A 16,546-nucleotide genomic window follows, 5' to 3' on the forward strand; every position below is an offset into this window, starting at 1 on the left:
CAGCTGGCAGGCCCAGCATCAGTGTGGACCGCTCTGCACACCAGTCTTCATTCTCATTTCAAGGGCACCAGGTACAGTGGGACATTAGGAAGTTCCTCCAGAGGCATCGGAGGTGCCCACCTGCTGGTTTTACACCTTCATCTTCAACTGCCAAGTGCTTCCTCTGAGGCAGCTTGAAATTTGGGAACCATTAAAAAATTTTTTTCCTTAAGGCTCTAATGACCAAATTGTAAAAAAAAGAAAGAAAGAAAGAAAGAAAGAAAGAAAGAAAGAAAGAAAGAAAGAAAGAAAGAAAGAAAATAAAAATTAAAGACAGAATAAAATCCCACATTTTTACCAGATCTACTTTTATTTCAGAAGGAGTTTGTAGTATAGTATTTACTTTTGTTTATATACAAGTTCTTCACATTTGTGTTTAAAATGCAGACCTCCCTTAATTCTCTTGTTCCCACTTAAATTAGCTGTTATTTTACAATACAAAAAATACCAAAAAATTGCAGTCCTTAAATGTATGTATAGTACCCACAATCCTCAGCAATGAAATAGTTTACAATACTTACTCCATATTTACATGAGTGCAATAGATGCTAAATTATACATATTAACAAACTAAGCTTGAATCCAAACAAACAAAAATGTAAATAACTATAGAACAAAACATTTTCAAAGCCAGAATTAGTTCAATGAAACAGGCTTCACTAGTGTTCAGAATGTTTTGTGCCCAAATTCAGTTACTGGAAGTCACTTCCATTATTGCCTTTAAAAGAGAAGGCGCCAGTTTTCATCTGCTCTCCAGATCGTTTCCCTGCAGGCAAGGGTGTTTATTAGTTTGAACCACTCAGGGACATGTCTCCTGGCGGGCCTGGCTATCTACAAACCATCACCGTGACTTCTGAGGCCGAGTTTGGTACACTGGGTAAACATTTCGGACTGAGCTGGTGCACAGCCGAGGACAGCCCTTCTGTCTTCCTGGGTCTGTTCTCAGGATGGCCAATTCTCACAGAATCCCTAAGGAAAGATCTCCTGGATGATGGGTTTGGGAACTGGATTCTGTTGTAATTCTGGAGCTGCTTTTTCATCGCCCTAGCATTAGCTTAGGTTGTTAGTAAGTGCTTAGTGAATATTCGTTGACTGGATGAATGAAACGGAAGGATCGGAGGTGTTCATGACAAGGGCACCCCCCTCAAGGACATGAATCATTCCCACCCCTACCCAAATGCACTCCCTAAGTTGAAGGAGTAAGACTTGCACTGAAGGTAAAATGTCTTTTTCTGATAGTGCTCTGGTCTCTTCATTTGCCCCAGATTTTCTGGTGTCTCTAATCTTGCACCTCAGGCCTCACCACAGATATTCCCATGTTTCCCTTTTGCTGCCAGTTTTCGATCCTGAGCTGCTTTTCCTCTGGGATAGCCCGGGAAAGTAGGAGTTGCCTTCTCTCCACACCTCCTCCCACCTGTTGGAGGCGATCCTCAGAGAGAAGCACAGACTTCTTCCTAAGCTGTGTGTATAAGGGAGTAGGAGAGGGCAGGAGGTCAGGGTGTGTGCGGTTCTCCATGGGGAAGCAGGAGCTATGTATCAACAAACTACCCCACTCCCACCTACAGTTTTCAGTACAGTAAACTATGGTCCTTGGAAATGATCACTAAAAATTTAGACAAGACCACAACAAAATGCAGCCTGGAAAACCCCTTTTCAGAAAAATCTGATTCTACAGGTATAATCTTTCAACTTAAAGACTTTGAGAAACATTTATCATGATGATTTGATAAATTGTTCTGGCCACCCACAGCACCCAGAGGCTGACAGACTGATTCATGATGCACTTGCAGAGCCAACAATAGCGACAGAGAGATTCGCACTGCCTTTGAGACTCCTCACATACTGTTTAAATGAACTCACTGCCAGCTTTCATCTGTGTACTGACAGATGACCCGGGTTCTCAGGGTTATCCAATTGGTACCAGATGCATTTGAACATTGAACACATCAGCACGATGGGGGTGCACTCTCTGGCTTTGTTATCAGTGCTTCAGGGCTAACAAGAGGACTTCTCTGAACTTGGATATCCAGTATATGGCACAAAAACACATTGGGTGAAACTCAGATGCCATAAATTTAATAAAAATACATTTAGATATTTTTCTGTTTTATGTACACTCTGAATGTGAACATTCTGGACTACTGTATAGTTATGTACAAGTGCAATATCAAGGTTGTCATGACTACTTTAATTTATGTACAGGCTCTCCTGTGACACGCAGACATCTCTGAAGTTCCAGGTGATGCCCTCTTGGTAACTGGCTCTAAGCGAGTGCCTTTCTCCTGCCACCCCCTTCCTCTGGCCGAGCCTGGAGGAAGCCGCTGGCTGTGGGCTGCAAAGGAGAAGCAGTGGGTTCAGCTGCTTCTCCACTGTGGGAGCAGAATTACACTTCATTTGCTCTTTTCTTCCGTTTTAAAACAAAACATTATCTTTTAGGAAAAAAATAAATAAATAAAACCAGGTGGCTGTGGGACCGGTGCATGTTCTTTCAAGGCATGGGACTACGGTGGGGAAGGGACTTCTCTGGCCAAGGGCGCATGGGGTCCTTAGAAGAAACAAGGATGTCCCTTGTGGTAGGATCCTCTGCAGTGCCTCCCTCTTGGCCAGTCACAGAGGTGAAGGGCCATTCACGGCAGGCTCCCTGTGGGTGCGGTGACCTGGAGTAGCAATGTGGGGAGTTCAGAGGTTTTTTCTAGAACCATCTGCTCTTTAACAGTGATGTGAAAACACAGCTTTTTAGAGGCAAGTCTCAGAGTAGAGGTGTTTTGTGCACCAGACAGTATTTTATGGTTCAGCTTCTTTGAAAACATCTTCCCAGGCCATTCTTCACGGGAGTGGGTCGGTACTGGGAAAGAGATAATACTCGCTCTCTAGGCACTGCATTTAAAGGTGAAATGCCGCAGTTTTTGCTCTTTTGACTATTTATTTATCCAAATTCACAAACTTGAGCATTGTTGTGTAGGGGCCCATCCCCAGGCTCTGAAGCAGGAGAGGTCTCGGGAGGCTGCTGCCTAATGCCAGAGAACAGAGCACCACGGGCAGACAGCACGATGCCCAGGCAGTGCCCTGGGAGAAAAGCCGGGTCTGCCCCCACCCCGCTTACATTTGGTCACTTTCCATTTGGCGTAGTTTTCCCTCATCCATTTTTTCCATGTGCTTTTCATCCTGTTAGTGTTCACTGCCTTCCCCATGGCCACCACCTGAGCCTGGGGAGGAGGGGTGAAGAGCCCAGCCCCTGCTGGGGGAAAGAGGTCCTTCCCCTGGCGTGCGATCCCACCGCAGCCTGCAGCCCGGCGCAGGCTCCAGGAACAGAGTTGCTCTTTAACAGGTGCCGTCATGCTCTTTTCTGCTCAGGGAGACATGTACCACGAGTGAGTCCCTTCTCCTGTGGTGCCCTGGCAGCAGGAGGCCAGAAAGGCTGAAGCAAACGCCAGGCCGAGAGTGACCTGGGGGCAGGGACACATGGGGATCACGCCTAGTGTCCTTATGTCAACAGCAACAACTGGAGCTTTCAGTTAGGTCATTTCCGCTCTCCTCTCAGTCCTTGCTGCTGGGATAAAGGTTGCTTGGGGTGAGAATTCTTTCCTGGCTGCAAAGTACATTTTAGAAAAAAAGCAGATTGCCAATGAGACTATTTAAATTCTGTAAGAATGTAGGAATGCAATTATGTAAAAACTTAAGCTTACTAACTTTCCAATTGCTAGATCTATTTAAAGTCTAGGCACTTAGTGTGTGTGTGTGTGTGTGTGTGTGTGTGTGTGTGTGTGTTGAGAGAGAAAGAGAGAGGAATTTCAAATGGATTAAGACCTAAATTAACCAAGTTGCTATAGAAAACTACCTATCACACCAGTTTACATTCTAAGTAACACTGCTGACCTTGACATTTAAAATAGCCCCCTTCTATCTCAGTTTAATATGATTCAAAAGTGACATTAGTTCTCAACTAGAAAAAAAGCTCCCTAGAAGAGTTATCTGCCTAAAATGTGCAAGAATAAATAGCACATCTTTTTAAAAAGATAGCACGTTTCAGATGACAAGTTCATTCATCTAACTAGTTTTGAAAAGACCTTGTTCCAGAACGACTGATGACACACGTTTACTTGTAAACACTACATCTTTGTTTTTTTGCACAGTTGAGACAGTCCCAAGACCAGTTTCCCACAAGTAAACCTGAGTATCATTCCTAGCTCTCTCACTGGCTCCACACTGGCTTCCTCCAGCAACATCTGGATCATCCCTGGACCTGTAAGTAAATCAATTATTCCCTATGCAAAAATAAAAGGTTAGATGCTGGAGCACAGATGGGAGAAACTGTCAAAGAAAGCTTGTGAACATGCAGATGAGTCGATGTTTCCAGTCGGAGGGTTTCCAGTTTTTTGCCCTGCTCCACTCAGCACAGCGTCTCCTGCCTGCTCCCTCCCTGCAGACTCCAGCACGCCACTCGCCTCCATTTGCTCACTCACAAAGACTCCCTGGCCCCAGCATCAAATGCAGGTCCCAGGCTGCGCAGGGGGCTGCTGCTTCCGGTTTCTCAGTGCTCCTAGCTTCTCTTTGTACAGCATTGGCAGGTGCTGAGAAATGTCCACCAGGGCGCTGGCTACTGCGAGACCTTGGGAGAACCCACAGAGGGAACACATGTTAAGGAGCAGCTTGCCTTTATTTTCAAAAATAAATTTAAAAAATCTGTTTACATTCCCACAGTGCAATAAACAAAGCAATAAAGTATGTAGGGAAGTCTTACTTGCACTCTGCCCTTTCCTCCACCTGTCCCAGCTGAGAAACTGCTTTCATTAGTTTGCATATATTCTTTCAGGGTTTAGTTATACAAGTACAAATACATATTCTTTGCCCCTCCCTCGTTACACAAAAAGGTATAGCCTGCTTTTCAGATCAGTCAAGCCAAGTGCTCTGCTTGGTGGTGGGAGCATTCAGTATGATTGCAGACATACTCTAAGCACTAAACTTCTCCTGCTGGCCTCCAAAGGGAGGCCAAGGAAAAGCAGCACTCATTTTTTAAAATATGTTTTTATTGATTTCAGAGAGGAAGGGAGAGGGAGAGAGAGATAGAAACATCAATAAGAGAGAGAGTCATTGATCGGCTGTCTCCTGCACGCCTCACACTGGGGATCAAGCCAGTAACCTGGGCATGTGTCCCAACCGGAAATCAAACAGTGACCTCCTGGCTCATAGGTCGACGCCCAACCACTGAGCACACACCGGCCGGGCAAGCAGCATTCTTTACAATGTAATTCAGATTCATTCCACATGGCCCAGCCAGCATTAGTGATTTTTTAAAATATGTTTTTATTGAATTTAGAGAGAGAGGAAGGGAGAGATAAGATACATCTATGAGAGAGATTGGCTGCTTCCTGCAAACACCCTATTGGGGATTGAGCCCACAACCTGGGCATGTACCTGACTGGGAATCGAACCAGCGACCTCTTGGTACATGGGACAACACTCAACCCACTGAGCCACACGAGCCGGGCCAGCACTAGTGATTTTTATATCTATACCACGATACGGGTTAGGGCAGACTCTGGAATAAGTAAGGTTCTTTAATCTCCCTGTGCCTCTATTTCTTCCTTGTAGAATGGGGAGTAATAACACAGGGCTTGTATGAGGAGTCAATGAGTGAGCTGAAGTATCCTTAGAATGCTGCTTGCTCATCACCACCCCACACTGCTTTAGAGCCTGGTGGTTCCAGTCTCCTTTTTGGCTGGTAACCGTTAACTGATTTCATCTGGGAAAAGGCCAGCCCAGGTCAGAGCTGGGCTGAGCCCTCAGGAGCCATGCTGGCAGACTTGTCGCTCCACCTCACTGAGCCTACAGAATGGGGGGAAACGAGAGGGGGTGGTTTTTAAGTGCCAGGTTTAGTGCCTGGAATTCAGTAACAACGGCTGTGCCAAAGGCAGAGCCAGGTGCTCTGGGAGCCCAGTGGACACCCTCTAAAATGGGGGGTGGAGAAGGAATGGGGTCTCAAGCAGGGGTGGGCCTTCATCAGGAGCTCAGGGGGGTGGTGGGGCACATCAGGAAGAGTTTGGGGCAGAAAAGGCCGCAGTCTGTCATCTCCTCCCCACCCTAGCCAGCACCTTGCCATCAGGGAGAACTGTCCAATGTGGCAGAAGACACAGCCCCAGAGTCTTCAGGTTTACGGTCATCCTGCCCTCAACATGGGCAAGTTAGGGGCTCAACTCACTGAAACCCCCAGGTGAGGGCAAATCAAGCTGTTCCCTAGGAAGTGAAGGCAGAAACCCTGGCCTGGCCATGCCTAAAGGCCTCCTTTCGTGAGGACACCCCAGATGCAGACCATCTGAAAGCTGAGCGGGAGGCTCTTCTGGTTATGCTCAGGGTGTGGAGCTCAGGGCCTGGGCAAGTAGTCTGCTCACACTTTCCTCATAGGCTTTTTTTGGCTGAGGCAACCCTGACCCCAAGAATCACCTCAACTGAAAGTTGTCTAAAACATTCATATTGTCTGAGGCATCCCTCCAAAGTACTGCATGGTTAATCAAGATACTTCAAAACTATACTCCTTCTTTCCTTCATGTTCAATAATAAGAAAATGTTTATCTAAATTATGATCCATGTATTTGATGGAATAGTATAAAAGAGATTGGTAAAAGATTATGTAGTAAGTTGTTAAAATGTTTATGAAAGTTATATGAAAAAAGAATAAAATAAGAATGACAAACATTTCAACTAAATTGCTGGAAGGAAACAACAGAACAGTGAAAATTAATGGGTGTTGGAGAGGAGAACTCTAAGTTTTCAAAAACTTCCTTTAAATTGTTATAATTGCTGTTTGTGCCTTATATTTAAAACAGAGTGAAAAATGCCCTGGCCAGGTAGCTTAGTTGGTTAGAGCGTCATCCTGATACACAAAGGTTGTACATTTGATACCTGGTCAGGGCACATACATGAAGCAACCAATGAAGGCATAAAAATTTTTGGAACAACAAAATTATATTCCTCTCTCTAAAATAAATCAATTAAAATGTATAAAACACAGTGAAAAAGCAAATGAAATGCAACAGTTCTGGAAATACCAATTTGAAAAGTTCTGGAGGAGCCACGAGAGTAGGTAAGATGACTGAGAGAGGAAGAGGGAGGAAGAGGAAGAACACCTACATGTAGGGGCAGAGGAAGGAGAGACAGGAAAGGAGCAGCAAAGGCAGAGGAGGCCAGAGACACTGTAGGCAAAGGAAGGTGTGGTAGGAAGCATCAGTGTCACCGGGAAGCTGGCGCAGTGAGGGGAGTTCTGGACTTTCCCCTGGGAAGGACCTCAGGAGAGACAGTGAAGGAAATCCAGTGACAATGGAGTTACCTCACCGAATCCTCATAAGGACATGAGGCAGGAACTATTCACGTTTATACCCAGTTCTCTATAAAAGGGAAGGATCCCTCACTGACCCTCTAGTCTACTCACCGGACTGCCCAGGAGGAGGGATTCCACCAAGGCCTCGAGGGAGCCTCACAAATGCAGAGAGGACAGCAGCTTTGTAGTAAAAACATGGCTCCAGGGCAATGGGTTTGGGAACAGCCTGGTGAAGAAAAAGAATTAGCTAGAGTGGTGTTTCTCAAGCTTTAGCTCTGCAGCCTTCAAAGGTGATTTTGTAAAGATGCCCTCTGTATTAGTTCCTGTTGGTGTGTAACACATTATTAACTTAGCTGCTTAAAACAACACATCTATTATCTCCGTTTTGTAGGTCAGAAGTCCAGACAAGCTCTGTAGGGTTTTCTGTTTAGGGATAGAGGACTATTCATGTGTTCCATCAGTTCTGGAAAATTCGTAGCTTTTATCTGACAAGAGTCTCAGCTCTTATCTTCACAAGGAGGAAGTCAAGTATCAGCTGGGCTCTACTCTTATCTCGGGCTCTGGGGCAGAATCTGCTTCAAAACTCATTCAGGTTGCTGGCAGAGTCCAGCTCCTTGCGGCTGTAGGCCTGAGGTCCTCACTTCCTTGCTAGCTGTCAGCCAGGGCCACTCTCTTCTCTTAGTCTGCTTGCATTCCTGCTCATGTGGCCTCTCCAGCTTCAAACCAGTGATGATCCATCAAGTCCTTACCATGCTCTCTCTGTGCCACCAGCCAGAGAAAACTTTCCCCATAGCTTAAGGTCAATTACCTTGGGACTTTTAATACTTCTGCAAAATCCCTACATATCAGTCCCTTGAGTTTGACTAACTAACCATGAGACAGGAATCTTGGGGCCATCTGTAGAATCCTGCCCACCATACTCCCAAACATGTCAGCAATCTCTTCAGTTTGGCTGAAGAAAATAATTTGCAGAACCGCCCTGGCTGTGGCACAGGGAAATGACTGCATGGTGAAACCAGTTATGAGCAATTACAATAATCCAGGTGCAAGATGACAGTGGCCTAGACCAAGGTGGTAGGTCACAGTGGTGGAGAAGTACACAGTGGTCAGGGAATATTTTTAAAGATAAAGCCAAAAAGACCTATTGACAAACTGGCTGTCCAATGAGAATGAGAGTGAAGATGAGTCAAGGACGATTCCATGAGTTTTGGCCTGAGCAAATAGAATAATGGAGGCAATGTGTCCTGAGTTCAGGAAGATATACCAGAGGAGCAGGTGTGGGAAACACTATATACAGTTCAGTTTTAGACATGTTAAATTTGAGATACCTGTTAAGACATCCATGTGGGGACACTGAGTAAGCAATCTGATACATGAGTTGGAGGTTCATGGGAGAGAGGTGAAGGGAGAGCTCATAGTGTTTAAATCCATGATGGATAAGATCACGGCTATGGTCTGAATGTTTGCGTACTCCCAAATTCATGTTCAATTGTAATGCCCAGTGTGATGGTATTTTGAGATGGGAACTTTGGGAGATAATTAGGTCATGAGGACAGATTTATCATTAATGGAATTAGTGCCCTTAGAAAAGAGACCCCAGAGAGCTCCCTCACCCCTTCTACCATGTAAAGGTTTCAGCTAGAAGGTGCCATCTATGTACTAGAAAGTGGGCTTTCAGAAGACAGTGAATCTTCCAGCACCTTGATCTGGACTTCCAGTCTCCAGAACTGTGAGAAATAAATTTAGGTTATTTATAAGCCACCCAGTCTCTGGCATTTTGTTATAGCAGCCCAGACTAAGACAATCACCAAAGGAGTAAATGTAAAAGATATGAGAAGAGACCCATTTGGGTTGCTTTTATCTTTTAGCTACTGTGAATAATGGTTCTATGAACATGGGTATACAAATATATATTTGTGACCCTATTTTCAATTCTTTTTGGGTATATACCTAGAAGTGGAATTGCTGGATCATATGATAGTTCTATTTTATTTTATAAAAAACTAGAGGCCCAGTGCACGAAATTCGTGCATGGGGGAGGGGGGTGTCCCCTCAGCCCAGCCTGCACTCTCCAATCTGGGACCCCTTGGGGGATGTCCGATTGCCGGTTTAGGCCCAATCCCTAGGATTGGGCCTAAACCGGCAGTTGGACATCCCCTTTCACAATCCTGGACCGCTGGCTCCTAATCGCTCACCTGCCTGCCTGCATGGCCGCCCCTAACTGCGCCCCCCTGCCAGCCTGGTCGCCCCACAGCCTGCTTGTTCAGCCGTTTGGTCATCCCTCACTAACCCCCCTGCCGGCCTGGTTGCCCCACACAGCCGGCTTGTTCAGTTGTTTGGTTGTCCCTCACTAACCCCCCTGCCGGCCTGGTCATAGGCAGCCATCTTGTGAGGGTGTGATGGTCAATTTGCATATTGCCTCTTCATTATATAGAATCAATACTGTTTTCACAGTGGCTGCATCATTTTTACATTCCCAACAGTGTACAAGGGTTCCAATTTTCTCCACATTGTAGTGATCTATTTTTGCTCTGGCTGATTTTAAGATGTTCTCTTAAAAAAAAAATGTTCTCTTTGTCTTTGGAGTTCTATAGTTCCAGTATGATAAATACAATTGTACTATTTTTTTCTCTTCTGCTTTCCCTTTGCTTTCTTTCCTTAATCCTGCTTGTGATACGTTTTGCTTCTGAAATCTGTATATTCATGATTTCTATCATTCTGGAAAATTCTGTTATTATCTCTTTGACTTTTGCTTCCCTCCATTCGTTTTGAGACTCTGATAATATATATGTTAGATCTTTTCATTCTATCCCCCATATTCTTATTATCTGTCATATTTTCCATTTCCCTGCCTCCTGTTCTACATTCTATGTAATTTCTTCAGATTCATCTTCCAGTTCAAAAGCTCTGTCCTCATTTGTGTCTGATGTACTGCTTGACATGTAAACTGAGTTATTTAAAAAATTTCTACTACTATACTTTCCATTTCTAACAGTTACATTTGGTTGTTTTTCAGATCTGCTTGGCCATTCTTGACTCTCACGGCTTCCTCATCGTTATGATTCCATCTTTTATTTCTTTAAACATTTCATACATAGCTATATTATGTCCTTTAGATATCAATTCAAACATTTGAAGTCCTGTTTAAATCCACCTGCTGACTCTTATTCATGAAATGTGTCTCTCTTGTCTGTGGGAATCACTTTAGGTTCTGGTTTTGGTTCATGACTTGTTCTTCTTGGAAAAGGAAAAGGAGAATGGTCCCTGAAAATATTACCTACTTCCTGTGAATTCAGTCATGCTTTAATAGTATGTTTTATGCAGGACATATGGCTGTTTTACTAACGTATCTGAAATATTCCATCATTTTGTTAAAAGAGAAATTTCTTTTACTTTCCTCATCAGTTTTTGGGGGAGGAGTCAGAAATATTTACTTTATACAGAATTCATAGTGAATTATGATTCTGTCCCTTTAAAAACAAAGCCCTCCAAATACTTATAAAGAACAATGGTTCAATTTAGCTTTTTTCAAGTTTTAAAATATAAGGCCATAGAATATCAGACAAATCATTTATATTTTAAAATCCCTTAAACATGAGACTGCTTAGCGACATGAATCAAAGACTGGAAAACAAAAGCAAAAGAATACAACTTTGGTGTGCTGGCATATTGTAAAAAAGAAAGAGAGAGGAAAACATGAGGCAACACATTAAAGTTCTTTCTCTCTCAGGTTTCCCCGACTCAGAAGCATGAATTTTGACAAATTAAGTTATAGGGACTTTGTAATCACATTCTCACCTTTATAGTCCCCCCAATAAGATCAGGAGGCTCTTCATCTGTTTCCAAGGCAACATTTACAGAGGCAAAGGGACGACTGGCCATCTGCTGCATCTCCCGCAGAAGTTGCTGATGAGTAAAACAGTAAGCATTACTGCAATGAGTACTGAGGGGATTTTATTAGAGAATACTACGTATTAAAAATATCCCATCCTCCCTGATTCAAACACATCAAACCCAAAATATTTTTAATACAGTCAGGGAAAGTTGGACAGAGACCATGTACTAGTTAACATTAGGAATTACTAAATCCTGTTGGATGTGGTAACAGTATTGTTATTATATTATAGAAAAAATCCTTATCAGTTAGATATATATACTTTAGTATAGATATAATGCCACTATACCTCTGTTAAATACATAAAATTCTATAGCCCTATCCCGTGTGTGTGTGTGTGTGTGTGTGTGTGTGTATTTTTTTTTTCCTATTAATCCTCACCTGAGGACGTTTTCCATTGATTTTTAGAAAGAGTGGAAGGGAGGGGGAGAGATAGAGAAACATCAATGTGAGAAAGACACATGGATTGGTTGCCTCCCCCATGCACCAACCAGGGTGGGGATCAAACCTGCAACTCAGGTATCTGACCTTGACCAGGAATTGACCTACAACCTTGGTGTATCAGGACAATACTCTACCTGACTGAGCTACCTGGCCAAGGATGATTTAGGACTCTTAAAACTTCCCATCATATCCTTTGCTCTGAAACAGTTTATATGTTTTGAAAATAATTCTCATAAGTATCTAAGAAGGAATAGAATATTATTTCCATGAACTCATCTTAAAATAGAAACTCCCTGAGTCTAATGACCTTTGTGGAGAGAGTAATATTTTGACAAGTTTTCAATTCCTTCTTCCCTGATTATTAGTTTATTGTGGCTCTCACTTTTTTCTTATTCCATTTGGATGACTTGTATTTTTTCAGAACACTGTACAATTCATTGGGATTTTAAAATATCCTAGTAACAGAGCTATTAAAGAATCCTCTGAATATGTTACCCACTGATTTTTAAAATAATAAAGAGGATGCAACATTTACTTCTATGATAACATCACCTTTACATGGGTCAGAAAAGGTTTCATGCCCCCAGGAAGAGGCCCATATTCTGGAACCTACCTCAACCCCATCACAGACACTAATGTTCTATGATCAGTGCTGAGTGCTTGTGAATTTTGGTTTTAGATATTCCCATTCTCTTCTAAATCTTGATTATAGATAAATTTTTATATAGAAAAAGGCACTAGTAGATACAGAAAACAAAGCACATGTAAGGCGAGGTCTCAGTGCATTTTCATTAGCAATAACGCAATAGACCTGATGACCAGAAGGCAGAGTATTAACAGTGACAGTTGCAATAAACAAAGTTCTTATGTTATAATTTTTAACCAAGTGTATTTATTTGATTTGTCTACTGTAAATATTTGTTTGAGTTCTTACTTCTGTAACGGAGCTCTGGAAATAAATCAAGATTCATAAAAAAATAAAATTCAAGCCAAAACTTAATTAGATTTGTATTTATCTTCCTTGAAATATGAGAAATTCTTAGATCTCCAGGACCAGGGTGCTGGTAGGACGGGTAAAACTGGCACCTGTTTAAGTCAATATAGAGTTTCCTTATAGAAAGCTGAGACCATGTGGGGCAGAATTAATGACACTTTATGTAGCAGTAATTGAAGTCTACTGGCCATCCATGAATATGTCCATCAATGATCACTGAATAGCTAATGCTGACTTGCTTAAGAGAAATGTGTAGAAAGGAAAAGTTCTTATAAGGATTCATTAATCTTTATCCACTGAGGCTTACCTCTCTGCGCCTGGAGGCCCAACAACTTTGTTTGATCTTCCAAACCACAGCAGCCACCAGGAGCAAAGAGAGGAAACAACTGTGAGAAAGGAAAGTATCAAATTATTATCCCAGCCCCCAGAATCAGCACCACTGTCTCCATATTCCAGGCCAGACAGGGAAGCAATCCCTCAGATACCACCCCAAGCTCCTCTCTGATGAGTAATCACAACCATGTTCCGGTTCGTAGGAAAGCAAAGTGTGAGGGGCCTCGATAAGCTGAGCTTCAGACCTTACTGTACAGTCACCACCAGGTGCTCGGAGGGACCCCGACCTCCCATTGGACCTTTAATGGGATGGCTCATCAGGGGCTTATCCCAAATAAGGAAAATAATTCTAACAAAATTATGACAGATAATAAGCATGCTATTTAATAAAAATTAACAAATATTCACTGTAAGGTATAAAAATAGGAAAAATTAATTTTTAAAATAACTTTTTATAAGGAAGAAGTAAATATAGAAGAAACAAACTTATGTGTAATAATATATATTCAATTACATTTTTACAAAGTAAATGCATACATTTTTGTAAAGTAAAATGATCACTCTCAAGCAAACAACTTTCTTAAAAGTACTAGGAGAGACTAACTCCCAGTGGTCACATAACTGCAGGTAATTTCAGTGCTCTCCCAATTGTAAACCAGGCATTCAATGGTTTGAAAAGCTACTGTGATAGCAGAGAACTGACTTCTGATAAAAGGATTAATGAGTTGAACAAATATACCTCTAAAGTAATTGCTAAAGTATTTTAAAAACTGGTGTTCTTCCAGCTGGTATGGCTCAGTGGTTGAACATGGACCCAGGATTCAAGAGGTCACCGATTAGATTTCCAGGCAGGGCATACGCCCAGGTTGCAGGCTTGATCCCCAGTAAGCGGCCTGCAGGAGGCAGCTGATCGATGATGTTTCTATCTCTCTATCCCTCCCCCTTCCCCTTTCTCTAAAAATAAAAAGTAAAATCAATAAAAACATATTAAAAAAAACACAACACTGGTGTTTTCACTCACTAACTTGTAAAAGGGCTTGCTACTGATTTTTTGTTTGTTTGTTGTTGTTTTTTTGCTACTGAGCTTTGTTCCAGAGTGTTATACACAGACATGATGCTCTTGGCCCGTGCCACCAGATACCCGCTTGCTGAGCTTCGTGTTTGCAGGATGGATGGGGTCGGCTTCGTGAAAAGCGGCCTCAGTGCCCCCAAGTACTGACCCCAAGGCAGACCTCCCAGGCTGGCTGGAGAAGGGCACTCTAATATGTTAGGATGATTCAACTTTGGTCTTTTCACAAAAAGAAACTTCAAAGCTCTGACATCTCACCACTTCCCCAAAATGCATAAGCATGGAGACCCCTCCGAGGTAACCTAACAGAAGGTAAGGGGCCCCAGGGTCATCACTCAGGGAAGAGCCTTCAATTCCTTGTCTGCTGGTCCTTCCTCCTCCCTGACAGTCTCTGTTTTCCTTTTTGTATCAATACTTTACTGGGCCAGGTCCTGCCCTAGGCTCATGGAATACATTGACAAATAGAACGAAAGCCCAGTTCCCATGGAGTTTACATTCCAGGATGTGGAGACAAATAGTAAATAACATAGAAAACAAGAACAACATAAAAGAGCATGTCAGAAGGTAGGAAATGCTACAGAAAGAAAAGATGATCGGGTAGGGGGGGTTCAGAGTGCCAGTGGCATTGTAAGGCAGAATGGTCACATGAGCCTTACTTCTTGAGAAGGAGATATGTGAGCAAAGACTTGGAGGAGGTGTGGGAGATGGAGTCATCAGCATGCATATGGTATTTGAAGTAATCAATCTGGGTGAGGTCACCACGGGATTGAATACAAATATATAAGAATGTCCTAGGGGACATCCGTACATTGAAAATTTGGGGAGAAAAGAAAGAAGCAATAAAAGAATCTGAGAAGAGTAACTTCAGTCTTTTTTTGGTTTCCTTGCATAATATTGTTTTTATTCTAACATAAACACAGGGAGGCAGCAAATCCACATGGAAGGGATGAAGTAAATGAGAACAGCATCTAATTGGTCAAGACACGGTTGATGCAGCTGAGTACAGGGCTGACCTCTGAGGACCCTAGTGTCACGACAGAACCATCGGGAGGGCAGCCCCACTGACGCTCAGAAGGTCCCCTGTCCTCCAGGGCCTGAGGCTTCTGTCTTCAATACAGACCAGGTGAAAACATCAACAACCCAGTGCCTTCCACCTGTTCCAGCTTTTAGAAGTGACACAAACAGCATATCAACATGTAGTGATTGTCCCTCAAAGCTGACACATGTATGATTTCTTCTAAGGTAATAACAACAATGAAAATTTACTAGCTATTTCAACAAAGGTGGCTCTTGCCAATACTCCTCCTTTCTTTTTTTCCTACCACTAACTTGGTTACAGGTGGGGCTGCAAGTCAGTGTTCATCCTACTACAGTTTCTTTTATCAATGTTTTTCTACATTTTTCAATACAAATGTAATTTAAAGAAACATATGAAAAATTTCAAACACAGAAATAGAACAATCTAGTGAATTCCTATATGCCCATTACTTAGCCTTGACAATATTAACATTTTGCCAATGTCATTCAAAGATCATTCTTAAAGAAGTGTATTTCTTTCAATACTAGTTCACTGACCCAGGCTAAGTGTCCCTTACTTCCTATCAGCTCTGTACCTAAGGAGAAGCCCAGAATCCTTCAGCCTTTTTGTTCCGTACCTGTCCCTTTCTATCAAAGGCTTATACTGTCTATCAGAGGCTGAGACTTCGCAAAAATCCTGGTCAACTTGCTCTGGGAAAATATTTTCTTCCTCATGTTCATGAAAAGGACTCTATTCTTAGCTAAGAGCTCACCATTCCAAGTTCTTAAACAAAATCCAGAAAAAAACAAAGTTCTGGATTCTTTCCCAGAAGGGAGAAGTGATGATAACACCACCAGTGGTCCCTGATCAATGCTGTAGTGATCACTAGCAGTGACTAATCCTCACTGGGTTGGTACTTGAAAGCAGGGTCATCTCATGAGCATACCTGCTAACTTAACTGAGTTAGCACAGCCTCTGTATCCCCTTAAATGAGAGCCATCAACCAGCACCACTAGCTTTTCTCCCTCAGAGAAGTTGGTGACTATGGTTCCTCATAAATGCACTTTTCCTAAAGGTCTAATTTACTTTCCACATATATTTGAGCCTAGGTGCAGAGGTGTGTGTGTATGTGTGTGTGTGTGTGTGTGTGTGTGTGTGTAGGGTTGAACAAAAGATACAGTGTCCTGCTCTGTTGAAGCTTAGAGTCTAACTGAGGACACAGATCTTACACAAGTAAAAAATTACGAGAACTACCATGATGAAAAATAATATGTTAATATGTTTGTGTGGGAAAGATCAAGGGCAGACAATTTAGTTTGGGGGTTCCAGGATAGAATCTTGGAGGAAATGACACAGTGCACAATTTGAAAGATGAGTACGGTATAATAAACAGCTTTACTTGTAATAACCAAAACTGGAAACAACTCAATGTTCATCAA

At 42.6% G+C, this 16,546-nt stretch overlaps 1 protein-coding gene across 3 annotated transcripts in view; it reads right to left on the bottom strand.

The window, feature by feature from the left end:
* Nucleotides 1–340: 340 nt before the first annotated feature.
* Nucleotides 341–16,546, bottom strand: part of ATRN (attractin) — a 174,863-nt gene continuing 158,657 nt past the window's right edge. For 2 of the 3 annotated variants that reach the window (XM_079784526.1, XM_079784524.1), the window contains exons 26-29: nucleotides 12,995–13,073; nucleotides 11,153–11,260; nucleotides 7,466–7,580; nucleotides 341–4,648 (exon numbers count right to left, since the gene is read on the bottom strand). In XM_079784526.1, the coding sequence (XP_079640652.1) occupies nucleotides 4,524–4,648; nucleotides 7,466–7,580; nucleotides 11,153–11,260; nucleotides 12,995–13,073 (427 nt within the window). In that variant the 3' untranslated portion in view covers nucleotides 341–4,523. The remainder of the gene's footprint in view (nucleotides 4,649–7,465; nucleotides 7,581–11,152; nucleotides 11,261–12,994; nucleotides 13,074–16,546) is intronic. The other variant, XM_079784525.1, reaches the window with a different exon arrangement.

This window comes from Cnephaeus nilssonii (assembly GCF_951640355.1).
Source record: "Cnephaeus nilssonii genome assembly, chromosome: 11".
NCBI classification, from domain to species: Eukaryota; Metazoa; Chordata; class Mammalia; order Chiroptera; family Vespertilionidae; genus Cnephaeus; species Cnephaeus nilssonii.